Genomic DNA, 27,195 nt, shown 5'->3' with positions numbered 1-27,195 from the left:
TGAGACCCCAGCCCTGAGCCCTCTGCCCTGCAGGGATGGGGTGGTCGGGGAGGGAGGGGGGGGCAGGGGACAGGCACCTCCACCGCATGCCCACGGGCAGGTTGGGGTGGCAGCTGCTGCCACTTGGGGCTGGGCACAGGGCGAAGCACATGCCACCTCCCACAGAGGAAAGAAACCTCAGTCACACAGGGCCACTGGAAGACCATTTTATACTGGGGAAACCACGGGTCTCTGCCTGCTGAGCAGGCATGCTGGGGGCACGTTTGCTCAGGCAGAGCGAGTGGGAGGTGCTGCAGTGCAAAGCACATTCACTTCGCAGTAGGACGGCTGCTGCCTTCACCGGCTCCCGGGGCTCCTGCACCAGCAAGGGGACAACCAGAGCAGGTGGCGCACAGAAAACAAGCCTCAGAAATTGTTCAGCACATTTAAGCTGCGCAGGCATTGCTGCAAGGGCGCTGTCCCGAGCTGCGACGTTTCCCTGGGGTACCACATGTAGCCGCTCCTGCACGTTCACCTCTTCCCTCGAGCAGCACCCAAAAGCTTCGGGAAGCGGCATCAGCGCAGCTGCGGAGCTGCCCCGTGCTGCAGCCGGCTCTGCCTGCTCCGTCCCTGCGACTGAGTGGGACACCGCGTCTGATGCCTCCCAGGAGCTTGGCTGTGGGAACAAAGCAGAAGTTATCCCCAAACTGTCTGGCTGCAGCTGTGAAAGCTGGCAGCGAGGGGCTCTGCCTGCGCAGCGCTTGCAGGGAGCTGTGTGGGCTGGGAAACACTGGTCCATCAGCCTGAGAGAATTTTTCTTTCCTTCGGGAAATGGACAGCACCAGGGGTTGGGCCAGCTGTTATGAATGCTCTCTCAGGGTTCCATTTGTGATTTCCAACTCACATCTAAAACCAGGGAAAGCCTTTTCACGTATGTTATCATCACATAGATGAAAGCAGAAGAGATCTTCTGAATTGCAGATGCAGTGATGAACACTGGCAGCTGAGAACTGATAACCCTGCTGTTATCACGCTTTGTGGGCTGCCCAGAGATTACCAGCATTGACTACTACACCAGCAGAAGCAGTGAACAGAAAGCATTGCCCCAGTCCCAGCTTCTACATCCCCCAAGTCACTTTCTGCCTGCCCCATCCCAGACTTACCGACGAGCATCAGGATGGAGCAGAGGGTGCAGTACCCCTGCAAAGAGCTCATGTTTTGCCTTGGAGGTGCAGTGAGGACACACTCATGAGAAACTGCATCTGTGCTGACCTCAAAATTTTCATGAGGACGTGTCTCAGGCAGGAGGTCGGTGGTCAGCAGCTCCGGCCAATTGACTTTGAACTACTTGAGATGGTCCTGGGGAAGCCTGGCCACATGTCAGTGCCTCTGCAATCCCTCTTCAGCTCAGAAGGATGTACCTGCTGTCAGGACACACAAGGGCCAGGGTGGCAGGATGCAGCCAGCCCAGGGGAGGGCTCAGGGAGGTACTGGAGGGATGAAGGTACATCAGAAGTCTCCAGCGGGGAGGCTGGAGGGTTGGTGTCAAAGCAGGTGGGTGAACAGGAAGGGGGGCAGTGACATTTCAAGAGGTTGATGAAGGAGCTACAGAGGATAGTGATGGCCAGGGAAAGAGCAGCAGTTTCTAGAGGGCAGAAAACGTCTGTCAGGATTTGGGAACAAAGGAGAATTTGAGAGGACTGCATTTTACTCTGTGTTTTTACCTCTTTCCCCAAGGCTGCTCTCCTTCGCCAGACACCCTCTAGCCCAGCCCCCTCCCGCTCTGCCCCCTCCCCTGCATCAGCTCTGCCTGAGCCCGGGGTTAGCCTGGCTCTGGGTGGATGCTACAGCACCTCCAGCTGCCTCCTTTTCCACCCCCAAAATCTAAACCAACCCCAGCCCCATCAACACACAGCTGAGATGTACAGAAGGAAAAGCAACAGGAATGATGCCTTCGGATGTTAGCACTCATTTTCTTAATAAGCTAAAAGCTGGGAAACACCATCTGAATATGTATGTTTCTACAAGTCATTGCTTTTAAAGTAAATATAAAACATCGGTGTTCAGTAATTGAGCTTTATGTTAAGAGGAGCTGACCCAGGGGGGTTTCATGAGCCCAGGGAGTGGTCCTGGTCCACCAAAGCCAAAGTGGGTCCTGTTCCCCAGCCCAGGCAGCAAGGAGACAGAGCACAGACCCCAGTGCACGCAGGCACTTTCCTACCGCCAGCCTCTGGCAGGTCGGCACAGCCACCGGCACCCCCGCACCCACACACAGCACTCGCAGGGATGTGAAGGGCCTGATCCTGCTCTCGCTCTCCAGCTGACGGGCTCACAGCTCACTCGCAGGTCTCGCCCTGGTTCACACTACAAGACATCCCTCAGCAGCTCGCCCAGCCCCGTGTCCCTGCACCCAGCCCCAGCCCTGCTGCCCCTCTCCCACCAGACTCGTCATCCCATTCACCAGCCAGGCTGACTCAGGTCTGCGATGGGATCAGCAGCTTGCCTTGATCTGAGGTTGGTTTTTTCCTGGAGATCTCCTTAGCTGCACAAGCATAAGGCGTTGTGACTATAAGGGCTTCAGTTTGCCAACAAATCCATCCCGAGGAATGCTGAAGGATGAAGGGGGCTGGTAGAAGCTTTGCAGGGGTCCCTTCCTCCCTGAACTGAAGCATCGCTGGACTTGTCAGAGCCCCCTGACCTCATGAGGTACATCACAAAATTTGCATTTGCTTTGCAGAAGCCTTGCGACATCCCCGTCCTGAGCACGGCACCCCGCAGCATCCAGCACCTCCGGCCTCTTTTGGACTGATGGACCTGGCTGTGTTGCAGAAGCCCTCACACACTTCACAAAGCCTGTCCCTCCTTGCATGGCTCCGCTGTGGGTCAGCTTTGGGGAGCACAGCTGGGATTTAGGGGCAGACCTCAGCCTCCTGCAGCTGGCCACAGCCACCAGCACTCACCTGAGGAGTCTTTCAGAGATGGAACCTACAAGCGCAGCAGATGAACTCATCCCCAGCCCCACCAACCACCGTGGCCACCCAGGAGGCAGAAGGTCCCTTCCCTGGTGCTTTTTCAGTGTTGACACAGAAACATCCTGCCTTCCCCTCACAGCTCTGTAGTTATTTCTAAAAACAAAACCATAGCGGTATAGGTGTTTTCTTTAGAGGCTTCTTTTGCTTCCAGAGTTGTGTGCACGCTCAGGAATTGATGCAACCACTGCAGAAATACCTGAGCATCCTTTTCTGAGGTCCCGGCAGCTGGGGAACCTTGGCTTTGGTCTGGGGGCTCCTGTGCCATGTACACACTGTCATGCAAAGGCTTTTTTAGAGCCGTGAGCAATGTCAGGGCAGGAGGTGAGAGTACCAGGGCTGCAGAACGGGCTCAGTGGTGCAAAAGCAGCATTACCTGTGTGCCGTGAGAAGCCCCCACCTCGCATGTGCAGAGTGCCGGCAGCAAAAATTAGAAATTTAAGAATATCTTCATCTGCAGCAGAGCTGGAGGAGCCACACTGTAATATGGATTTGCAAAGCACTGAGAGTAACAAACAGGGATTAAAAGTGCACGAACACTAAAAACATGACCTGTTACAGCGGCCTCTGCGAAACCCTCGACCTGCCAGGCTTCACAGCAGAGCCCGTCGCTCGTGGGCAAACAAGACACATCCAGCTCCCACCCCTTCCTTCCTCCCCACCAGCTCAGGGAAACCATCTGCTTCGCTAATATCTACAGACAAATGCTAGTTAGACCCTTGGTTTCAGGAAAGCACAGCAGAAAAGGTCTCTTACTACAGCAGTGCCACTGGAGGTGCCTCCGTTCACACCCCTGGCACTCAGAAATAACCCCAAACCACAGGTGCTGCAGAGGGTCATCTCTGTATCTGGGTTAACGATACATTTTCCTAGTAAGGACCATCTGATTTTGGGACATAGCAGTCTCCTTCTGGCTTCCTCCAACACACTGTGGAAATAGTGGAAAATCCCCTGCTCTGTGACATATCAGAGCCCAGCCGGTTACCGCTGCTCACAAACAGACCTTTCTCCGCTTCCTTCCCACTCATTTTTAACACAGAAAAAAACACCACAACCCCTTCTCTTCCCTTCCCTTCCCTAGGGAAAGCTTTGAGGATGACTTTATGGACCATAATTCATCAACACACTCATGGGAAAAGACTGCCCTTTTATCACCCAATTGCCTTCAAATCCTCTGCACCTGGAGCCACATTAAAGTATTTGTTTACAATATCCAGAAAGATACAGGCATGTGGAAAGGACATAGGAATAAAATGAAAAATCTTGTGGGAATCGAGATTAAACCTGAAAACTGGAGGAAAAAGCTGATGTGCAGCCTTTATCCAGGTGATTTGCTGCAAACTTGCTGATGCAAAGCATTGTCAGGGGCTGGGGTTGTGCCGAGGGGTTTCAGGCTGTTTGCAGAGCTCATCAGCTGGAGCACCTCAGCTTTCCCAGCTGAGCTAAATGAAAACTCCTCGAGGGCTTGGGTACATATAACCTTGCCATTCAAAATATACTTGTTTCTTCTTTCTCTAAACTTATGCAAGGAATAGTTTTGCCCCCTCTTGCATGTCACTAAGCATAAAGCATCGCCATCTGTGGCTCCTGTATTTTACATTAACACGCACATCAGCAAAATACAAACCTCTACGCAGAGTAACTGCTCGCAGGCGGGGGGCAGGCAGTAACCAGCAGCGGGTGCAACACCGCCTTGATCACCTTTCTGGATGTACCAGAACAAACGTGCTGCTTGGCAGATGCTTTCCCCTGAAAAATCTGTTTTCTGCATAACCAATGTTTTAACAGAAGGATTTTTGTGCAGGAGAAGGGGCTAATGCTCTCTTTCCTGTGTTCAGTTAGATCTGTGTCTTTCACAAGTGGCTTTTTCTTCCTCTTTTTTTTTTTTTTTTGATACTGAACCATCTGACTCAGCGAATGTTGATAGTAAAACTTCTGCTTACATTTCACCCGGGCTTACATATGCGTATTTAAAAGTATCCTTAACTGCTGGATGGGGATGTGTCTTTAAACATGCAATGTTTTCTCAGAATGTAACTCTGACTCCTGGGAATCTTTATTTTCTCTTTATTTCTTCTTTCCTGCTCAGCAGCAGCCTTTCACCTCTTGTGGCCTTACACCTTCTGCTTTCCCCCTTTCCAGTGTTTTCAGGCACAAACTCTACCAAAATCTGCTCAATTAGAATTCCCTGCTGGTATTTCCCGGGGCAGGACTGATCTGCTCCAGGGGGGGCCCAACAGGAGTTTCTGAACCACAAAGCAGGTTTTGCCTTCAGCTTTTTTCCAGTAAAATAATCAAATAACCTGCCTGTAAAACAATGTGAGGTTTGGCTGTTGACTGAAATCAAAATGCTTTAGAGCAACAGGTTTTATGGAGAGCTCTCATGGCTGTGTTTACATAAAACCCCCTTTTTTGTCTCTTTTTTGCCTCTTTGGGCCGGAGGGCAGAGGAGCAGGAGCTGCGTGCTGAGCGGAGGGGGGGTGCTCTGCCAGTCCTGCCTCCCCAGGCCCCTTCAGCCCCACTGCTGCTGTGCCCAGCCCTTTCAGAGATGCTATAAGGGATTAATTAACCACAAGTCAATTGTGCATAACTGGTTGGTGCGAGAGAACAGCAGAATAATTAATCACTTGGAAAATCTCGGTCTGGTGCTATGATCACCAGGCTCCTGTGAATTTGTAAAGGTTTTCCCTTTGTTTCAGTAAATCTACTGAAGTTAGAAATTGAATTATTGAATTTAATAATTGAAATTATTAAAGGGGGCCAGGTGATAATTTGCTTCCATCCCTGATCTAATGTATTTACCCCCATTACATTCTCTCGGCTCCAAGTGCTATGACAGCACAGGTAATGAACAGTAATGAGCCAGAAACGGGTACCTCCCACGAGCAGGTAGCACGATCTGTCAACGAATACGTCCTTTCTCTGGCTGATGACTAAGGAGGTCTCTGAAGTTCAACCAGAAAAAGGGGAGGAGGAAAGAGGTAAAATGGGTAAAATGAACAGATACCCATCGTTGGGCGCATGGGAGAGAGAGTACCGAACACATCCCTGCTCAAAACTGCCAACCCAAACCAGGGATGTCTCTGCTGCCGCGGGTTATTCAAGAATTTGAGAGGAGCAGGAGGTGTAAGGAGGAGTTCCCAGGGGACTCCGTTACCATCAGGTTTGCTGTGCGGTTTGCATGTTGCCTTTGGTACCTCACACGCTGCGAAGGGCAGCCCACCCTTCCTGCAGCCCACTGAAGGCAATTACAAGATTTGCTTGCACTGTCTGTTTTTCCTCAAAATTATGATACTTGCCACGTATTAATTTGCTTCCACCTTGTTCTTCTGTAAATACAAATTGCCCCATTTCCATAGCAAAACCGTTCCTGTCTCTCTGATCCTGACAGTTCAGGTTGGAATGAAGGTCTTTAATAATTAACTTTAGGTAATACATTTTTAGTTAAGTAAGCTGAAGGCCCCTATTAAAATAGCTTCTGTATTTTCCAGTAGCCAAAAAGGAATGAAATGAGGACTAAAGCTACAAATGTAAATACTTTTCAGCTTAGTTAAAAATAATTTCAGTATTTATTCAGCAAGAGCAGAATTAAACTTTTTTTTTTCATACAAGAAAAGGCTTTTAGTCACTACATAACGATTGTAATTGAGCGAAGCATGAATCAGACATTTGCAAGAACAATACATGCATTCTTTTTCTTTTTTTCTTTGGTAGTCTCTCTACCAAATTATTCTTTGCAGCACTGAAAGCAGCTTATTTCTTTTTTATGCAAGTCCTGTCAGGAGCACAAGGCTCCTGGCGGCCCTGAGGGGGCCAAAATGCAAAGAGAGGATAAGCCAAGAGATGAAACGGAGCAATCCTGCAACCTGGGGGGGGGCAAGGGGCTCTGGAGCACCCTGGGAGGAAACCAGAGCCCTGGGGCATACTGGAGGAAAAACAGGGGTTCCTGATGGGATGAGCAGGTAAAAAAGGGGTGTGTGTGCCTGGTTTCACCAAAGGACTGAGGACCCTGGAACACCAAAAGCTGAATGATGGGCTGTGCTGTGCAGCCACGAGGAAGGGGAGTGGTCCCAAAGGGAGCGTGCGGTGACAGACACCAAGCAGGTGGGTGGGGGGCACTGGAGGACAAAAGGGACAGTCTGGAGCAGACCAGAGGGCAAGTGGAGGCAGCTGAGGGTGTGTAGGGGGGGTGAGGGGTGTTCAGGGTGCTCAAGGTTAGGGAGAGAGGGCCCCCAGTAAGCAAAAGGGACCAAACTGTGGGCCCTGGGATGGGAACCAAGGACGCCAGGGTACATATACATTGCCCTCCACCAACCCTCACATGGCTCGTTTCCTCCCCAGGTGCCCTCAGACTGTGCTTAGCTCTGCTCCCTTCCTGCCTCACATGCCTTCACACCAGCTCCATGTTCCCCCATGCACGCTCAAACCATCCCCACTGCACTCCCAGATTCCCTCCGCTATATCCTCACACCAGCCCCAGCCCCCTCCCCTTCAGCATGACAGACATCACACCCTGCAGCTCCTCCAAAACGCCTGCAGTCCCTCAGGCTTTTGAACAGAACTTCTCGGAGTCCCAGAAGAAACGCCTCTAGCACAGCAAAAGAAACAGCAGCAGCATCCCCAAAGCCACACAGGGGTGACACTCCTCGTTGACTTTTTAATATGAATTTCTTGCATCTTCTGCCTTCCTGTGGCCAGTGGAAGAATGAACGATGAGAAGTCAATGGAGATGCATCACTTTACTGCTCCTCATGTTTATTCCACACTTGGTGGGCAATACACTCATTTTCAAGTTCATGATTGCTTGAAATATGTATTTTGTTAAGCTGACTACTTATAAATCATTTATTTGAAGACTTTATTTCTTAGTTGTGGAAAATGTTTTTAAAACACATACATTGGATCACCAGTATAGAAGGAGAAGGAAGCTGTTCATCATTTATTGGCTGAAAGAACTGAAAAAGCCCGATTACAAAACCAGATCTGATACCATTACAGCAAACAACCTGCTCTGTAACACAGCACAACAAACGCCAGTGTCAGACAGGTGGCAGCTGCCAAGAAGTCCTGTTCCTTCAAATAAAGTTTTAATGCTCACAAGCTGCTTAGGAAGAATTTAGCCCTCTTGGGAAGTGGGGAGACATAAAGCACAAGATTTAAACAAAGCTCTCTCCACTCCACATTTTATTGTTGGGGTGGCTACATTAATTTGGATAATACCTATGAGGAAATGTGTTTCTTCTACATTCGCAGTGAAAAATTTTCCTCCAAAGAGATTACACAATCACTTTGAGGAGTGTGTTGGCTTGCAGTTGGCTGGTAAGAGGTTGGTTTCTGAAGACCACGGCCCTTGGCAGCACCAGCCACGGTGGGAGGCAGAGCTACAGTCACTGTGTTCCTTGTCAGAAAGGCACGTATGTCACGACAATCTGTCATCAAACAGAATTTGGTCGGTTCTCCCTTGTGCTAGCCAGAGTCCTGCACACTCCAGCTCAGGGTAGCGGCAGATTCAGCTTGCAGCTGACCAAGACAGAGGTCCCATGAGCAGGGGAAAGTAAAGCTGACCTCATTGACTAAGGGAAGGTTTCCATGATACCCAAGCACCTTCCCTCACATCCCGGAGGCACAGAGAGGCAAAAAAGAGCTCAGGAACTCTTGATACCCCCAAATAATTTGAAAGACAGCTCCGCTACTCAAGGGTTTCAAATACTGATCAGGACCCCTTTGTCCTCTCCTTCATCAGCTAACACAGAGATCGCTTTTTGTCACCACCTCTTCCCCCATGCTCCAGGCCACAGCTTCACCCAGCAGCACAGGGTGAAACCAACCCCAGCGCACCCGAGCTGTGTGAGGGGGAGCACACGTAACCGCTGTGGGTTGCCACTTCAACACGATGCACAAAGATTTGTAAAACTTTGCATCTAAGCCATGCTGGCATAACTGGCACCTAAGGAGAACCTATGAACAAAATGCCTGATAAAGAAAGTAACAGAACACACGCTGCAGGCTGGTCAAGGAATTCACTGCCTCAGCCTAGAGGAAAATGAGAGCTCCTGCCTGTGTCTGAGGCTGCTGTTCACAGGCCTGGGGAGACGTACCTGACAGAAGCCAGTTCACTTCAAGCTTGCATTACCTGCCACCATTGCTCATGCTTCACTTCCTCACTCATCCTCTGATCAACAGCTCCCTGCCAAGCCTTCGCTCAGAAACCCCTTCCAACTCACGATGGAAATACTGTGAGAGACCGCATCACATCGCTTGGTCCACGTGGAAAAAAATAATAAAAAAAAAAGCTTTCAAGAGTGCCTCTTAACACTAGGATCTATATATTCAGTGTTTAGATTAAATGAGGACAGCAAGTCTAGCACTGCACTCATACCTTGGACCCAAGCATATTGCTTGCACAGGAAAGCCAGGAGAGGGACCAGCCCCGTTTTAAGGTCTCTCTCGTCAGAGCAGAGCAAACACCCTCAAAAGATACAGAATGAAAAATAAACAAATCCTAAAATCCCCTCTCCATTCTAAAATTCCAGTGTTTCTAATAACGACAGAACTTGCTTTTATGGCCCTGCCAGACTCCAATTTATCCTCCCAGCTACCAGGAGCTGAAAGTCACCTCTGTGTTCATTACCTTCACATGCAAAGAATCTGATGGAAAAAGAACAAACAACTCAATGGTCAGCCTCATGCAGCAGCCAGTTTAACGATGACGCAACACAAATTCCTTCTTCAGAAAAGATGAAAGAGCAGGCACAGTAGGAAATTTGTCAGCAAATACTGTAGCTGCTGAGCACTTGCCCTTGATACAAGCACAGCGCAACAGGCAGGAAGAAGCCAGCATTACATTACTGGAAGTCAAGGAAACATGAGAAACACATCCCCCATCTAACACAGTCACCTCTCCTTCCCAACATGCAGATCTTGCTACTTCCCCCTTTCCTTCTAACCTAAACCTTTTCAGAAATACCCTAACTGCACCAAGTTCTCCTTCCTGGCCATCTCTCAAGCAGCACAGCTTGTGTCAGTGACTGCTAAGGGGGTACGTAGTATGTTTAAGAGGAAAGCAAGCACTGAAATACGTCAACAGCCCTCAGTTTGAGTAGTGGCATTTTCATCAAATAGGGACCACAGATTTCCATTTTCTCTAGAAGGGGGTGAAGTTCAGCCTGGGGTGAGACAAGACCCCGGAGATTTCCTTTCTGCTCCACTAAAAAAAGCCAGACTCGAACTGCCAGCTGACAAAAAAGGCTGAACAATAGGGAAAAATGCAAAGACTTCAGATCCTGAAGGCACTTAGATTGGAGGATCACTTCACATCAGTAGGTGCCAGGCACACTTCCCGTGGTATGATTCGCTCTCACTCAGCAGAGCTGGCACAGACTGACAGGCTGGAAAGACCAGGCTGGGTGCACAGACAGCAAGAGCTGACCATGCTCAAAGGCAGAATACGGTCCCATAAAGCTCCCGTAACCTTTGGCTTCCACCTGCTCCCTCTCCTGAGGAGGCACCGAGAACTGCTTAGAGAGGGTGGAGGTGCCTGAGGTATGTGCAACATCTTAGTCGTGGTGATGCACCAGCGTGGTGGTGCCGGCGGTCTGACTGCCGCTCCGCAGAGGGCGGTCCGGGCTAAGCTTGGAGTCCCAGTACGCGTGCGGTGTTCAGCACATCATCTCTCGTCAGGTAACAGCCACAGAGCTGGCGGTACCCTGTGAACGCTTCCCGTCCGTGCAGGACACGCCAGTTATCTACAAACAGTGCCTGCAGTGAAGAGAAAAGGCTGTCAGAAGAAAGGCAACCACTGCAGCCAGGACCAGGACCCTCTGACAGAACAGGTCCTGGAGCTCCAGATCCCTAGAGACTGGAAAAGCAAGTAAGACCATGCCACAGTGGGCATGACCCTTCCTCCTGTTCACCACTGTCAGACAACACGAGACTCTAGCCAGATGTTTCATGTGCTCTAGCACAGCTGGTTTACCTGAAGCCGGCAGTTCTGCTCTGCTGCTAACCACAAGTTAAAACACGACAGCTAGCAAACCACAGAAATACATTCTGGGCTGTTTCCTTGCTTTTCTGCTGGAAAGATTTGGCAATAGCTCACCGGCAACAGAAAGTGGCCATCTTCTGCCTGTAAGTGTCACTTCCCACCACGGCACCCTTAGGAACAGAGAGGGGCAGGGGCTCTGACCACCTTCCCTGCTAGACCCTTTCATTTTTGGGCTCAGGCTGAGTCTAGACCCTGTAGGAATAAAGCCCCTTTCAAGCAGGCACAGCTGAAGGAAGAAGCCAGGCACTGTAACACCTTCAAGTCCACAGCTGTGGGTTTAGCCCTTCAAGCTCCTCCACAGCTGTACGCAGCATCAGCCTTTCAAACACAGGGCAGAGCTTTTTCCTTTAAATACCAAGGTGTGCTAAGGCACCTTCGCCATTTCTGTGACAGTGAAGATGGCCCAGGTCTCCTGTGATTCACTGGCAATGTAAGGGTCCAAATATAACCTCCGAACAGAAGTAAATTCAGCTTCCCACACCTTTATATTGCTATCAAAATAAAATCTTCTTCTGGATTAAGTTAGAGGCTGAAAGTTAAGTGTTTGCAGCCCCTCTGCTTCCGAGGGTCCTCATTTCAGTGACTGGAAAGATCTTCCTCGTCTCCCCCAGCTTGGACTAACCGTCCTCTGAGGCAGAGTTTGAAGTAAACTTCTGCTTTACCTGGAAGCTCGTATATTTTTAGGACAGTAGGAACACATGCACAGGAGAAGCCAATGCTGTAACACAGGGCACCTTAAAGCAGCTGTAAAGAGGAAAACTGCAGTATATGGAGCTTGCCTGAAGGATTTACCTTAGTGGCAACAAGTCTGCACATCCAGAAGAGCACCCTGCCTCCCTCCCTGCACCAAACACAGACAAGCCTTCCAACTCCAAGTCCTACCTTGCCTGGCTTCAGTTTGACCCACAGTTCATTTTCTGGTCTCCTGAGCTCCGTGGTGAGTGTGCGGTGCGCAGCGTACCAACGATGTACAATATCGTAAGGCACTGTGTTGATAACGGCACGATCATAGTTATTGTATCTACAAACAAAGAAGAGGTTAGAGACTCCCCCCATGGCTCCACAAGCCCAGCCAGGTATTTCCAAAGGGAACCTCAGGATCCTGTAGGATTAGTCAGTATTTAAGGGAGGCTATGCTGCAAGCACAGGACTTTCAGGAAGATACACAGCACTGGGAGCAAGGTGTAAAACTCTTGCTGATTTTCTACAGAAGGATGCATCACAACAACAGGCAAGACCGAGGGCTGTTCAGAATACGAGTGCAAGGCAATGCTAGACAGCCTCCTGCACTAGGACAAGCCAGAGCCTCAGAAAGCAGCCCAAATTTCCTACAGAAGGGGACCAGTCCGCACTATCCATGTTCCCTGTATGCCAGGCTAGTTTCTAGAGGCTTTTTCAGAGAAGGGCTGAATTCTATTGCCTCTCAAGCGAAGAGAGATGAGGGCATGGAGCTGAAAGGAGGATGACAGGAGCAGGGAAAAAACCCCAAATATCAAAGCTCAGTACTGACACCTGCCTTTGTATCGGTGGTTCTGACACTTCCTCTAAAGCGGTAATGCACAGCCCAGGAGGAAATGCAGCGCTTTTCTGTGGTTTCACCCCTGCCCCTCAAACATACACTGGTTTTTAGTTTATGGTATCTTCTGGAAAACCACTACCACCTGCCACAACCCCCTCTCCTTCCCATAAAAAAAAGAGGTCTCACGTTGATGTTACCTGATCAGATAAAGCTCGTTGTTCCAGGGATAGACATTGAGAACCGGCCCGACTCCGATCATGTGATTGTGACAGTCTCCCACGTTCTCAACATACTCGTGCTTCAACGGCACCTTGCTGAGCAGCTCGAATTGATCAGGGGCTTGCTGGAGAACCTGCTCTGCTGCATAGAAACCATCCACCAGCAGCGTCCGCCCACCTGTGCCCTCGTGCTTCAGGCAGTGAAACACCTGGATGCTGCACGGGCGAGAGAACCCAGAGCACAAGAGAAAAGACCTTGGTTGCCTGTCCCATGGACAGAAGGTGCTCCCCACCGACGCAGCCAGATGCAGATGGATGCACCGCCCTTCTTATTTCACCAAGACCTGCCAGGGGATGGAGACAGACCGGCAAGAAATGGCTGTACCTGCCATTTCTTCAGGCCCAATCTCACACAGTTTCCTTTCTGAGAGAACTGCCTACATTGCCTCCCAAATCAAGTGACATGAGTCTGGGAGACTTCAGGTGGTGTAGGATCAGGCCTGTGTCACCCAAAACCCATGCAGGCAGTAGGATGCAGAGGTTCAAAAGCACAGAACTTCTCTAGAGCACCTCAAAACAAAAAGGACAGTTAAAGACATGCTGGTTGTACTGTTGAGGTCTCCAGGAGCTACAAGGGGAGTCCAGGGTGACTCTCATTCAAAAGCACGTACATCGTGGTCTCCCACACGCAGGAGACATTCCTCAAGGCAATACATTAAAGACCCTTTGGAAAGCTTGGAGTGGAGGAGTCCCCAGTAAGCAGCTTACCTACATGGACATCCCCTCCCTAGTGGGAAGCCATCCAACTCAGCTTTTGTCCTTCTGTTACTTCTCTGAAGCTTCTCTTTTCCTTCATCCAAGCAACATAGGCATTGTACTGTTAGGAACAAATACCCAGGAGCTGCCTCAAGCCACCTACTCCCAATTTTCACAGTGTATCAACCTCACTTGTTAGAAAATTAACTGTGACCTTCTGGGAAAGCCCTTATCTTCTGATCTCCCTTCTGAGCCGATTAACCCAGACCCACAGCAATTGATGTGGCAGGACCTCCCAGCTCCACCCTCACCAGCACCTTTTCACCTGGGTGATCAGCCACCCTTCTACCCACAACATTTTCAGGATAATTTTACAAAGTTAGTCCACAAGCACAGGAGCAAAGAACACCCTGTGCCTCAAAGGCAACAACCTCCTGCAGCTGGGTGCACTGGGAAAGTCTCTTCAGAGGGCAGGCTCTCTGGTACCTGATGAGTGAGATAACATCAAAGTCTTTCCCATAGCCTGGGGAGTTTCTATCCTCTACTCTGCAATAATTTAACTGGAGACCTGTCAGATTTGGCTGAATTCAGCCAAAGCATGGGTGGAAAGCAGACATTCAAATGAACACATCTTTCTTGAAAAACACCTCATTTCATTTAGAAGCAGGTCAAAGACTGTTTCAGGTGTTTTGGAAGTAAGTCTGAAACAGTCTGGGAAGAAGGGATTTCTGACAGAGATGGGGGCTCAGGAAAGCAAGAAATTCATGTTCTTCCTGCACAACTATGGTTTTGCAGAATTGCAAGCACTGATGGTTTGCCCTACTAATTTAGCCCATGCTGTCATTGCTTGATATACTTCAGTTGGCTGCAGATGAGAATACACCTACCTGCAGGGAACCTTTCCAAGTAGAAAAGGTATAAAAATAACTAATGAGCTCTATAGTTCTGGCACCAAGCAGTTTAATCAAAGGTCTTTTGTAGGCTGAAGTTCTGATTACTAATTACTCTTTTCATTTGATTTTGGGGAAGATCTTGTGAGCTCCTAAAACAAGTCAGCCAAGCAGGTTAACGCTGCATAGGTCACGAAAGCATGTGGGCTCTGCAGTCAGCTGTGTACTTGGAACAGAGACGCCAACTAGATCTGGCTTGAAGTGTGTGGCAGGACCTATGCTTTATGCATCTACTTCCAGCTCCACAGAGCACAATAAAATCCACTTACTTTGCTCCTGATGTCGAGCTGCTTCAGAACAAACGCTACTGCCCAAAAGCTTCCTGCCTGGTTGGGCACAGACAACAGTGCTCAGCACCTGGGTAACTCGACCTTTCCTGGTCTGAAGAGCTGCTCTGAAATCCCCATGCAGCCAACAGATCTCACCTCTTAGTCCTCTACTTTTACAGCTTTGCATCACAGGCCTTCTCCATTAAGATGCTTAGCAAGTTAACAGCCTCACTTGGGAAGAGCTAATCTTGCCCTAGGGCAGGAGGTGTGGACTGAGTGACTCCTCTTTGTAGCCCTAGTGCCATACCAGATCACAGTACTTCCACCTGTTCCACTCCAGGCCATTTCCTGACGATTCCCCTCTTGATTGAAATAAAAGCAGCCAAAAAAAAAAATTAAGATAGAAATTAAGCCTAAGCCTCTTGTACTTCACTGTGAGCTATGACCAAGGCTGCTGCCTTCCCTTCTCTGTGTATAAAACTCACGCCCCAGAGGGTGTATCAGAAAAGCCATTTGCAAGCTAGAATTTGGGAAACAATGCTGTAGCTACAAACTGCTTTTACAAGCAGACAGGTGTGAACTTCGAAGGGCTGGGGAAGCCGGGTTTCTAACTACCTACAGGGCTGGAACCACTGCCAAAATGCAAACCCCAACCTGTTTGAACTGAAACAGAGCAACAGCACAGAGCATATGTGAGCACAGCACATCCATCAGCAACCACTCACACAGCCTGGGAGCACAGAGACAGTCACTGCGGGCTGTGCCAAGCGCAGCTGCTCTCCCTCCTCTCCCAGAGGCTACCGCTGACAGAGCTCAGCCAGCAAAAGAGACAGTGCTGATGCGGGCAAGGAGAGCTTGCCGCTTTGCCAGATGTATCCAAAAGACAGAATCAGCTGCTCATTCCTGTGAGGTTGAATGCTGTCTGTCAGTTCAGAGACAGAGGAGGGGGATTTCCGTAGAGAGGCTTCAGAGTAGCACAGAAACAACTAGAAACAACTACAGCGCTAAGCCACCTTTGTGGCTACAAAAACTGCTTGAACCACAGCAATACCAAGCAGCAGCCAGCACTAACAGCCATGTCCTAGGTCTTCCAGAATGCAGGCAGTAAAGAAGTTCCGAGCATAGATCTACAGACCTCCCCAGTCCACAGGGATCAGAGAGGGCCCAGAATCGCTGTGTGACTAGCAGTAGTACATCCCATCAGTAGCACTGGAGACAATGAAGCCCAAGCATCACAGCATCACTGTGAATTGCTCCTGCCTTCTGCACTTTGTGTCTGTGAACCAGCCAAAGCACTTACCCGCAGGGCTCCTGGAAGTAGGTTGTGTCGGTGTGACGATCCAGAGCCAGCTTGGTGTAGGCAGTGTCCCCCCGAGAGAAGTCAGAGGTAAAGTACCACATTCTACCATAAATGGTCTCCCTGCAAAAGAGGCAGGCAGTTATCACACAGCACTGCGGGGATCAGTGCGCTGGTAAAACAGATCCTCTCCTGCATATGAAGTTGCTCCTCTCCGTCCTATGTACACAAGAAGTTAAGGCAGAACAACTTAACAAAAGTCACATTGTCGAGAGATGGTGCTTCTAATGCTGCTTCTAGTACTTAATTTCCCTTTCCTTCCCGAAAGACTGATGGGAGCGAGTCTTGCTTCCCCTCCACAGATACAGATGACCTTGCCACACCAAACATCAGTCTCAGTCAAATCAAGGAAGCCACTGAGGGATGAGGAGTTGCCAGAGTGCACCTAGCCCTTGCTTGTACCCACTGCAGTTACCCAACTATCCCATTTCTTGTTCTTAGGATCCTGAATTTTCACCCATGTCCCCACTACAACATTTGCAGAAGGGGACAGACAGAAGGCAGGGACAAGCACTACAGGGTGAGGGTGCCTGGAGAAAGAGAGTTGGCTGGATATTCTTGGAGCCCCTCATTTCTATTCGGAGTGACTATTCACTAGAAGAAAATCCTCCTCTTCCAATGGCCCAAGGCAAGTTCAACTGTTTCTGTAGCTTGGACAAAAACCTAAACTCAAACCCCAACCTGCCATGCTGTTGGTGTGTTCTAAAGAAACATAGAAGAAATATTTCTCAATATTTTTATTTAGCAAGAGCTACAAATTGTTTTTGATCTCCCTGGCTCCCAGGGCCAGGGCTGCCCTTCCTAACCTTTCAAGTCATAACAGGAAATGTCTCTCCTTGCAAAGCTCTAGTCTTCCCAGACAGGCTACTTCCTTCAGTCACTCCTCCCTGTGCACAACCCCACTATCGCACAAGTCATCATATGCTCCTGAGGCAGTTCCATAACCTGCTGACTCCAGACTTCCCTCTAAAAAGAGGTCAGATCCCACAGTGCAATACTCCATCTCAGTTCAAGCGGAGTGGCCAGAGGCTGTAGAAGACCCAAACCTTCTGTTTACAAACACTGCACAATATATAGGATACGGCGGCAGCACACAAACAAGAAGAAAACGGCAGTCTACGCTTCACAGCTCCTCTACAACATGGTCAGTGGCCTTCCCAGGGCAGCCCTAGTTACCTGATTAAGCTGATCCTTTCCGCCAAAATTTCCGTGTCCTCTTTGGTGGGAGTGACATTCTCTACAAAAGCAATCCCATATAACAAGAAGTTTTGCAGGAATTCCTTTAGCCCCTCATCTGTCTCCAGGAAACTCCGGCAGTCGACGGATGGGACCTGGGCTTGGCGGTAAATTTCTGCATTCCAGAGAATCCGCGGGTGCATGACCTGCTGCTTCTGCCCCTCATAGCTGTTCTTCACAAGCCACTCCAGCCCATACCGCGTCACGTGCCCATCCGGCCCTTTGACAAGGGAGAAGAGTCGCAGTCACCACAATTGCACTGAACAGCCTGAGATCATGGCCAGCGCAACCGTCAGTCTAGGACAGTCCCCATCCTTTTAATTTTGTCTGGTGACAGACTCTTTGCACTCTGATGCCACCCAAAATATTATCTGGTTAAGGCCACAAGTCCTAAAAGCCTTGTCGCTGCTGCAACAACTCCAAATTCAGAGCCAAGTATTTCAATTTCAGTGGGTTTGTTTTCTACTGACAGGACTCCAAGGAGAAGTAAAGCATTGAAGACAGGCCCATAAAAGAAGGTAAGCTACAACAAAAGGAAGAAAGCAGCTGGGAAGCCAAGGAGAAAGGACAGAAAATGTGAATTCTGATGAGGGACACCAGCTCAAACAGGACAGGTTAATGAAAAGAAAACCAACCATTTCTTGACCAATTTGTTCACTACCTGCATAGCTGCTGTGTGCAAACAAACGGGTAAAATATGCAGACAGTGAAGATACACACAGCTCTACCCAAAAAGGGCTGGGGAAAACAGACACAGATTGAAGACTGATGCACTTACATGCTGCTAAGAAAAGCAGTGTTTAAAGCCTGCTTACAGCTAACCCCCTCCCAAAACAGCTACTGATTTAAAAATAAGGTTGCCCTCTCCCAGCAAAGCTAAGAGTGGGATCCAGCAATACGGCTCCCTCTAAGCAGGGCTGGTGGTCCATGAAATACAAAGGGCACAGGTGCTTTGCTTCTTACACGTGAGGAAGAGTGTGGTCTCATCCACTCGGACAGCCTTGGGTTTGATACCCAGGTCCACACTAGCCGTGTCCAAGCTGCGCTGGTTCGTCTTGGCATTGTAGCAGGAAGCAGAGCGGCAGTGGTCCCTCAGCCACACAAAATCGAAGCGCATCAGTGTGTTCGCATACCTGAGCTCTGCAAAGAGGGACAGGCTCAAAAGATGCACTGGTGTGAACAGTGAGAAGAAAGAGAATCAAGAACTGAAGCCAAGAGCCCACAAGTTATGATCCCACTTACAGGGGATGCAGTGCCTCTTTACGTACATTAAGCTAGCCTGTCACATGAAGACCAGGCAGAATATCTTCTTAAAAGGCCTGGCTGTCAGTGATCTCACCACTGCCTCCCTTCTCACCAAGCCTACAGGCAATCTCATCCTGCAACAGGAAGAAGCGTGGCCGACAAACACGCTGGTCACATACTTACCTCTTCAACAAGCCATAAACTCTGAACTGTACAACAGCTGCTGTACATGACATAGTTGTAGACCCCAGCACAGGAATTACAGGGAAGAGTGAATCAAATAATCACACCGGCATCCAAACTGTACAAACATTACAGGCAACATCAAGACCTCGATGCAAAGCTTTGCTATCCACTTAGCATTACAATAACGTCTCTCCTCCTTGCTCCATCCCAGGACAGCTCAGGAATACTCAAAGCCCTTCAGATGGGGGTCAGAGCCAGCAGAGGCAACAGGAGAGCCCTTCCTGCTCTAGTCCCACTCAGCTTTGAAATCCAGGTATCAGAGGTCACCTTGCAGTGGGAAAACAACAGCCTTTCTTGGGGCCACTGTGTTGGATAAGGTACTGAGCTGTTCCCTTCGCTTACAAGAGGCTTAGATAACCAACATCTCATTATTAGCCTCAGTGGCCATCACCCTGGCAGACAGACACTGGACCAAATCAAACAGGCCATGGGGAAACATATGCCTCAGTTGCCAAGTCACCTCCAAGAACAGGACAAATATCAGCATTAGACAGCATTCATAACTGGCTTGCTCCATAACTTCACATTAAGACGCGCTCTCCTTGCTTTTTCTTTAAGCGGTCTCTCAAAGGCTTTTATGCCCCCTGCTGCTCATGCCATCCAGCCACACAGACAGACAGGCTGCTTGCAAACCTGCTTCAGCAACAGCATTTCATGCATCAATGTTTTAAAGAAAACCTGCACAAGTGGGGGCAAGACAGCCAGGCACACACCAAACCAGCCATCCTGCCTGCCGGTCAGAGCACTACGCAGAAAACAAGCGACTGACAGGCCAAGGCTCAGGAATCCCTTGATTTGATTTCTGATTTAGTATTGTCTTGTTTATGGTAAAAGACTTACCGCCAGCAGAGAAACCTGTTCCGCCCTGCCTTTGGGAATTCCCAAAGGGAACATGAAACAGACTCCAGTGTGCATCCCTCTAACGCAGGCCATTTCAGAAGGAAAAAAAAATAAAAATCACTCCCGGGAAACAAGGGCAGAAAAAAAAAAAAATCTCACTCCTCTCCCCAGACAGACTCAAAATCAGGTACACACACACCCAACACACCTACCTAGATGGTCACCATGTAACTGCCAGGCACATTTGAGGGACTCTGGGGCTGTGTGATGCCAGCGAGCTGCAGCACCGAGGACAGCCTTTCTGTCACGGGACAGCCACAGCAAGTGATGTCTTGCACTTCCACTCAGCTGGCACGGCACCTTGAACAGACATGCCAGCCTCCTGCACCACATCCTGAGAATCAGGAGAGAGAGAAGGGAAAGAACAAGGTGACTCGGCTGTGCTACTGTATCACATCCTGGTCTCAATCTCTACACTCTTGTGCCAGGTACTGGAAGCATTTCTGGGAAAGCCAGTATCATCCTCCAGAACTGTAATTTACTGACAAAAAAGATGAGTGAGACCTAGCCCATTGAGGAGGAAGAAGAGAAGTAGGCATGATGACTGGCAGCCTGGCCAGAGGAGAGAGTCACTTACCTCCCAGGCACCATCTGGACATGAAAAAAACCTAAACGCAGAGTTTGGAGAGTCTCGTATTAAATGCTTTCACTGCCAAGTCCAAGTACCATTGTCACTTTTGTATTCTCCCAGTGACAACACAGTCAGGCACGCTGCCAAGCTTTTTCCCCGTGCCTACAACCCACGCTTATTGTTAACATCACACAGACTGCAACAATCTCCGTGAAATTGGGCATCCCTTGCTCAGAGCAGCTGCAGTAGATAGTAGGCATCACCAACACCCCAGAGGAAGACCAGGACGTTGCATGTGAAAACTGGCTGCCCTCAAAAACTGCATGTAACAGAAGCAACAGGGAATTAACCATTAGGGGTCAACCAATGTTTTTAAATAAACAAGCTAATCCAATCCACAGGCATCAGCTGGAAGCAGAAGGAGGAGAGACAAGGCTGTCTTGCTTATTTTGTGACCACCATAAACCACTGCAGAACACAGTCCTGAGAACACACAGATGAGATCCTAGGATTTACCAGGCAAAGCAATTCCAGAAGAGACAGCTGTGCGTGCAATGTTCTTGTGCTAAATACTGGCAAAGCCTCGTCTGCTGCAGGTCTTGTCCCTTCTCCAGCCTTCCCAGTTTGAATTCACCATTCCCACATAGAACTACAGAGACCAGGGAAGCAGGGAAAAGTGACCTTGGTTACAGAAGCAAGAACTAGGGGAATACAGTAATTAGGTCAGTTCTGGAAAAAGTATGCAAAACAACGAGGAGGAAGAAGATCTCTACTTCTACTGAAGGACACAGCTGGCATGGAAAAGGAAACCAATTGTGGTTAATTTTAGGTTGGAGATTAGAAGGCGATTTCTCAGAGGGAGATTTGTAAAAACTCTTCAATACAAAGAGCAAGGGCAAAACCTTACAAGTTTTAAGATATGAAGCTAGGGTCTACATGTGCTGTCATGTTTATTAATTTCTGGAGGTCAGGTCTAAACCCAGCAGGATTTTAACAGCACTTTGGTCTGAAGCGCATAGAAATGTGGTGCCACTGGATAAGAGCACAGACTCAGAAAGCATTTCTTATCCTAGACTTCTGATTTTCCTTCATTTTCTTATCTGGAGAGTACAGACACTGACGCTTTGGCCATCCAGCCTGCTTTCCTACTTCATAGCTGATTCAATGCATAGATCTCAAAAACTGGCAATAACAATGAAATCAGCAGAGGTGCCACATTGCCAGACAACAATTTGCTAAGCCAGAAAAAAAATAAAATAATGCAGACAGCCAGCTCTAGAGAAAAAAAAAAAGTGCAAACATTTTTATAAAGAGAACATGGTTTGAGATTAAGATGCACTTTTCAGCTACCAAGTTTTGCAAGGTTTTTGGCCACAGCTTGTGCACAAGTCCCTGACAGTGTGAGCACTACAGAAAGATTTCAACTCAGAATTTTCTGATTTCTGTGGCTGCTAAAATGCAATAGTCACTCCTCACCAGGCTGCAGGGAATCGGGCTGTCCTGGAAGCCATACAATCATAGAATCACTTAGGTGAAAAAGACCTTTAAGATCGAGTTCAACCATTAACCCAGCACTGCCAAGGCCACCACCACCAAGCTATGTCCCCAAACACATCTTTGTAGATGGTGACTCCACCACTTCCCTGGGCAGCCTGTCCCAGAGCCAGACAGCCCTGTCGGTGAAGAAATTTTTCCTAACATCCTGCTTAAACCTCTCCTGGTACAACTTGAGGCTGTTTCCTCTATTACTTGAGAGAAGAGACTGACCCCCACCTCGCTACACCCCCCTGTCAGGCAGCGGTAGGGAGCGAGGTCCCCCCTGAGCCTCCTTTTCTCCAGGCTGAACCCCCCCAGCTCCCCCAGCCGCTCCCCACAGGACTTGTGCTCCAGCCCTCGCCCCAGCCCCTGCCCGGTGCTGGACACGCTCCAGCCCCCCAGTGCCCCCCCTGCCCTGTGGGGCCCAAACCTGAGCCCAGGGCTCGAGGGGCGGCCGCACCAGCGCCGAGGGACGGTCACTGCCCTGCTCCTGCTGGCCACGCTGTTTCGGCTACCAGCCAGGGTGCTGTTGGCCTTGGCCACCTGGGCACCCTGCGGGTCACATCCAGCCGCCCCCCCAGGCCCTTTCCCACCGGGCAGTTCCCAGCCCCCTGCCCCCAGCTGCCTGGGGCTGGTGTCCCCCCAGGCACAGAGCGGTGCTGAGCCTCACACCACTGGCCTCGGCATTCGCCCCTCAGCCCAGCCCCCCTGCAGGTCAGCATGGCCCAGCCTTGGTCCCCTCACCCAGATCGTTAATACAAGACATGAAACAGCTCAGAAGCTGATGTCTCACTCCACACAGGAGGGCAGGCAGCGGGAGCTCCTTGCTGGCTGCCTGACACCTCCAGTAACCAAGATCTCTGCTAACACAACTGACCTTGCACTTCAAATACCGCTGCGAAGCCTGTGAAATTCTTTATAAATGCCGACTGAGCTGCAACATCCTGAAAGACTCCAGCATTCTCACTACAGACCAAGAAAATGGGGCACCAGAGAACTTACACAGCCTGAGCCAGAGTTACCAGGCATCTGAAGACACACAAGAATACTCACTTTTCTCTTTAGTAGTCTCCAGCCAGCCAGAATATCAGTTTTGTAGAAAGACCTGTGCTAAGTCCTCGGAAAATGCTTTCCAACATGTGCGACCTCCCCAGCTTTGAAAATTTAGTATAGGAAAAAAGAATTAGCCAAATCTGACACGCAAACTTAACACTAAGTAAAGAAAATCTACAGCTATGGAAACCCCAAAGTTGACTATGATGTTTATTGGCAGGAAATTATTTAACTCCCTGAACCAAGCATCACAGCTCACAAAGCTTGAGACTATTCTTTGAGAAAGACACACGGGAGGGAAGACACTTGTTCAGTTTAACTTTTGGGTACCAAGGATGTCCACTAACCCAACGGCAGCAGGCAGGGAAGCAGCAAGCTTATTTGCACATGTCTCATGTCTCCTCACACAGGACCCAAAACTGACTGGAAAAGCTCATCTACAAATCCATTTAGGAAGCGGCCTCTGCCTGGGGCAGCTCCAGCTGAAGTTGTATCTTTCTGCACACGCTCCTTTTATCCCACCCTCTTCCAATATCAACACTTACCAGAGAAAAAACATAGGGAATAGTAAGTGACCCAGATATTTAATCAACGAGACCTCTTGCATCTCTGCTGTTCTTGCAGGAAGCAGACACCACAAACAGCTCACAGAGAAGCCCTAAATTAATTTTTTCCAAGAGATACTGAAACTAAGAGGAGTTGAAAACAACAACAAAAAAGGCTATATGATTTGAGAGGATTTACATTTTGCCTTTGTGTTTGTTTAGTGAGAGCTAACAGCTCTCTCCTGGCTGGAATTAGTTACGCGAACAGCTCTTTCCCCCCAATCCTCCTGTTTACTTCGCCTTTATGCTTCTCATCTTTAGTTGTCCAGACCACACACAGCTCACCTGGGTAGCAGCAAAATGCAACAGCTAAGAGATTTCAAGACAAAATTTCCCTTGAAATTCAAAAAGAAAAGGCAGGAGGAAGAAGACATTGAATGACCCTGTACGTAAACGCAAGTGGACTTTGGGAAGGGAGTCATGTTCAGTTACCAAGCCTGCCCCTCTCCCAAAGCAAGACAAACCCCCATGCAGCCTTATATGTGAATATGTTCTGTGTGGCTCATCCTATGGAAGAGTCCACCACATGGTAGATGAAAAACAGAACTCACACTTGAAGTGACAGGGTGAACAAGAGGAACAGGGCAGCAGGTGCTAGAGGGAAATGGAGAAAACTCAAATATATTGTGATTTGAGGAATTATCATAAGTCTCTTGAGAGAAAAGACAAGAGACAGGCTGTGAAAGGAGGCGGAAGGAAGAGCGGGCCCTCAGCAGGGACTTGTCTGTCCAGACTTCCCTCCTGGCCCTTGAGCAGTTTGTCACACTGCTCACACAAGAAGCATTTGAAGTAACCAATATTGTTTTTAACCTCTTTGATAAAAAGCCACAATTCCCATTTTGAGCAAAGAAAAATAATGAGCTGGAAAAATTAGTGACCAAATAGTTCCACCAATGAAAACATATACGGAAGGAGAAACCACACCGATCTGTGGTCTTCACCCAGTATTTAGCTAAAACCTTCCAGGAACAGAGCGACACTGGCCTGTTGGCATTAGGGAAGCTGCTCCAGTGCCCTAACTGCTGGTGCTGTGAACAGACCTGTTTCATCACTCTGTGACAGCATGTCCAGCCTGTTTTTCAAGCTCATTTGGCATTTGAAAAAAAATTATGTGTTTTTCATTAAGCTTTTCCAAACGTTCAGTGGATTATACTCACGCATCCTTTCTCACTGCTAGAAGCGTCTGGCTAAAGCAAAGGTTTCTGATCCATAAGAAACAGGAAAATTTCTGGTAGCACAACAGGCCTCATACTTCAAAAAGAGAGAAAGAAATTAATAAAGAAAGGGAATGTGGATAGAGAGGAGTGCAGCAAAGCCTGTGACAGAGCTGCTGCCTTGAGAGGGCTGTGCCAGAACCAGAGGAGCCAAGTACACTAACCCAGGTGACAAACCCCTGTGGTGGGCCAAGCCCCCTGGAACAGCAGGCATCTCTTAGACACAGCCACTCCATTGCCAGCGGAGTTCAAGGTTTAAAATCCTGAGCTGACCTAGCTTACCTATTAATTACAAAAGAAACAAAAGGCTGATTGCCTGTTCCCTGCTGAGAAAGGCTCCTGCCCCCCCACTGCAGACTGCTCTGCCACAGCAGACAACTGCATGAGATCTCAGCTGTCAGGAATCAGATTATCCTTCCAGCCCTTCCCCGCAAGGGATTTCAATTAAATTAAGGAGCTAATAAAGACATCCCAGACACTACCAGCTTCGCAGCTACTTCATTCTCCTAGAAATAAAGGTAATTATCTGCTCAGCCCACGTTTAACACCAGCCACCTGACTCCAGACCCCCTTTCCATAGCCTTACTGCAGTCTGCTGTTTCTTCAGCTATCTCAAGCAAAGCCTTTTCAGGCTGCACAGCTTAACAGAAACAAGCTCTAATTCTTTTCTTCAGCAAAGCAGCCAGCCCTCGTGGTATATCTCCCACAGGGATATTTAAGACAGTAAACTCCTGTTAGTAAATCACTTCATGCACCCAGTCTGAATCGTGCCCTGGCAGAGGGGCCAGGCAGCTCTCCCGGGCAGGGAGGGGTTGCATTTTATCAGGGAAGGAGAGGAAAACGCGCTGCCCTTGGCTGCAAGCTTTTAATCACAAACTAAGGGGATCTGACGTCTTAATCCCCGTCTGAACCCCGGGCCCGTAACGTTACCTGGGGCCGTGCGAGCACGGGGCTGAGGTGGGGGAAAGGACGGAGCGAGGCTTCCCACGGGCCCGGGGCGCTGCAGGGACGACAAAGGGTCCGCGCTGGTGGTCGCGGCTCTGCCCTGCTCCCTCCGGCTGGGCCCTGCACCCACCCGGTGCAACGGCCGCCCGGAGGCTTTCCCACGCCGACTGCGGCAGCTCGGGGCCGGCGCTGCCCGGGGCGCCGCGGCTGCTACGACTGGAGCTCGCTGAGGCACGCGGAAAACGCCACGTTACCAACCGCACGCTGAGCGCCCGGCCCGCCAGCAGCGCCGGCCTCCGAGCAGCCCCCGCGCCGCCCGCCCCCTCCCAGCACGGAGCGCAGGGCCCGGGCCAGGCCCCGCAGCCAGCCCCGGCACGACAGCCCGTACCGGGCCCCGAGGGCCGCTAAGGAGCCCCCGCCTCAGGCCCCGACCCACCTCGGCAGCTCCCCCGGAGCTCGGAGCCGCCCCAGCTCCTCCTGAGCGGCTCCACCTGGCCCCAGGGCCGCGGGGCCGGGCAGCAGCGGCGGGACCGCGGCCGCCTCAGGCGGCGTCAACCGGCGCCGCGGGCCGCCCCGGGGCGGGGCTGCCCCACCGAGCGCGGGCGGGCTGGGCTAGAGCGCCGCCCGCCATAGAGAGCGACCTGCCGGGTAGAGCGCCGCGCCCGTAGAGACGATGTGTGATGCCGAGAGCACGGCGGTCACACGGACCGGGCCGGCCCCGCTCTCTGCGGGAGAGGGGCAAAGCAGGGCCCGCACCGGGCGGCGGCAGGAGGCGCCACAGACCGCGGCCCTGGTGGCTGTGAAGAGCTGGGAGGCCGCTACGTAGAGCGCCGAACACACCATAGAGACGGGGAGGGCGGCTAGAGCACTGCACGCCCTATGAAGACCTGGCTGTCCTAGGGCGCGGAGGTGGCGAAAAGCCTCTGCGCGCAGCGAGACTCTCCGGAGAGGCTCCGGGCGAGAAGCAGCGGGGGCGTGCGATGAGCTGCTTCGGTGCTTTAACCGTGGAGCGCCCCGGGGGGAACCATAGAGGGGCACGCCGCAGCCCAGAGCGTCGCGGGGAGGGGGAGCGTCGTGGCCGCGCATGCGCGCCGTGCCGGCGCCCGGCCCGGTGGCGGGGCCGCCATGTTGCCGCTGGCAGCGGGGCCGGGCCGGGTCGGGTCGGGCTTGGTGTTGGGGTTTGAGCTGGGACTGGGTCCGGTGTTGGGCTTGGCGCTGGGGCCAGCGCCGGCTCGGGGGCAGCGGTCCTGTCCCTGCATCCGTCCCTGGCCTGCTGCTTCTCCCGGCTTGGCTGCGGTCTGCGCCCGGGGAGGGACAAGGCGTGCCAGGGAGCGGGGCCGGGCCGAGCCTCGGGAGCTGCCGGTACCGCGCGGGGCGGGGCGGGGGCAGACGCTACCTATTTGGGGTATAAAATGCCGGTTTTCATTTAAAGGCACCAGGGTGCAGGGCGGGAGGCTGAGGGGAGGTGCGGGCTGCCTGGTCCCGGCTGTGGTGGCTGCCGCCTCCCCCCGGCCCCTTCGCCC

The 27,195-nt window shown here is 50.6% G+C and overlaps 1 protein-coding gene across 7 annotated transcripts; it reads right to left on the bottom strand.

The window, feature by feature from the left end:
* Positions 1-1,190: 1,190 nt before the first annotated feature.
* On the bottom strand, positions 1,191-26,533 carry TMLHE (trimethyllysine hydroxylase, epsilon). Of its 7 annotated transcripts, none has more exons than XM_056359811.1 (10): positions 26,109-26,260; positions 22,909-23,009; positions 19,901-20,082; positions 18,321-18,497; positions 17,298-17,577; positions 16,065-16,184; positions 12,769-13,005; positions 11,935-12,073; positions 7,514-7,696; positions 1,191-1,624 (listed from the first exon to the last, which is right to left on the bottom strand). In XM_056359811.1, exons 3-10 carry the CDS (start codon positions 20,079-20,081, stop codon positions 1,565-1,567), a joined length of 1,377 nt encoding a protein of 458 aa, XP_056215786.1. In that variant the 5' UTR covers position 20,082; positions 22,909-23,009; positions 26,109-26,260; the 3' UTR covers positions 1,191-1,564. The 7 variants fall into 7 exon arrangements, with proteins under 7 accessions (XP_056215786.1, XP_056215787.1, XP_056215791.1 ...); XM_056359812.1 differs by lacking the exon at positions 22,909-23,009 and adding an exon at positions 24,671-24,764 and having other exon boundaries at positions 26,109-26,255; XM_056359816.1 differs by lacking the exons at positions 22,909-23,009; positions 26,109-26,260 and adding exons at positions 18,626-18,736; positions 19,689-19,767 and having other exon boundaries at positions 19,901-20,042.
* Between the last annotated feature and the right edge of the window lie 662 nt (positions 26,534-27,195).

This window comes from Falco biarmicus, chromosome 14 (assembly GCF_023638135.1).
Source record: "Falco biarmicus isolate bFalBia1 chromosome 14, bFalBia1.pri, whole genome shotgun sequence".
NCBI lineage: Eukaryota > Metazoa > Chordata > Aves > Falconiformes > Falconidae > Falco > Falco biarmicus.
This window is presented reverse-complemented; position numbering and strand designations above follow the sequence as displayed.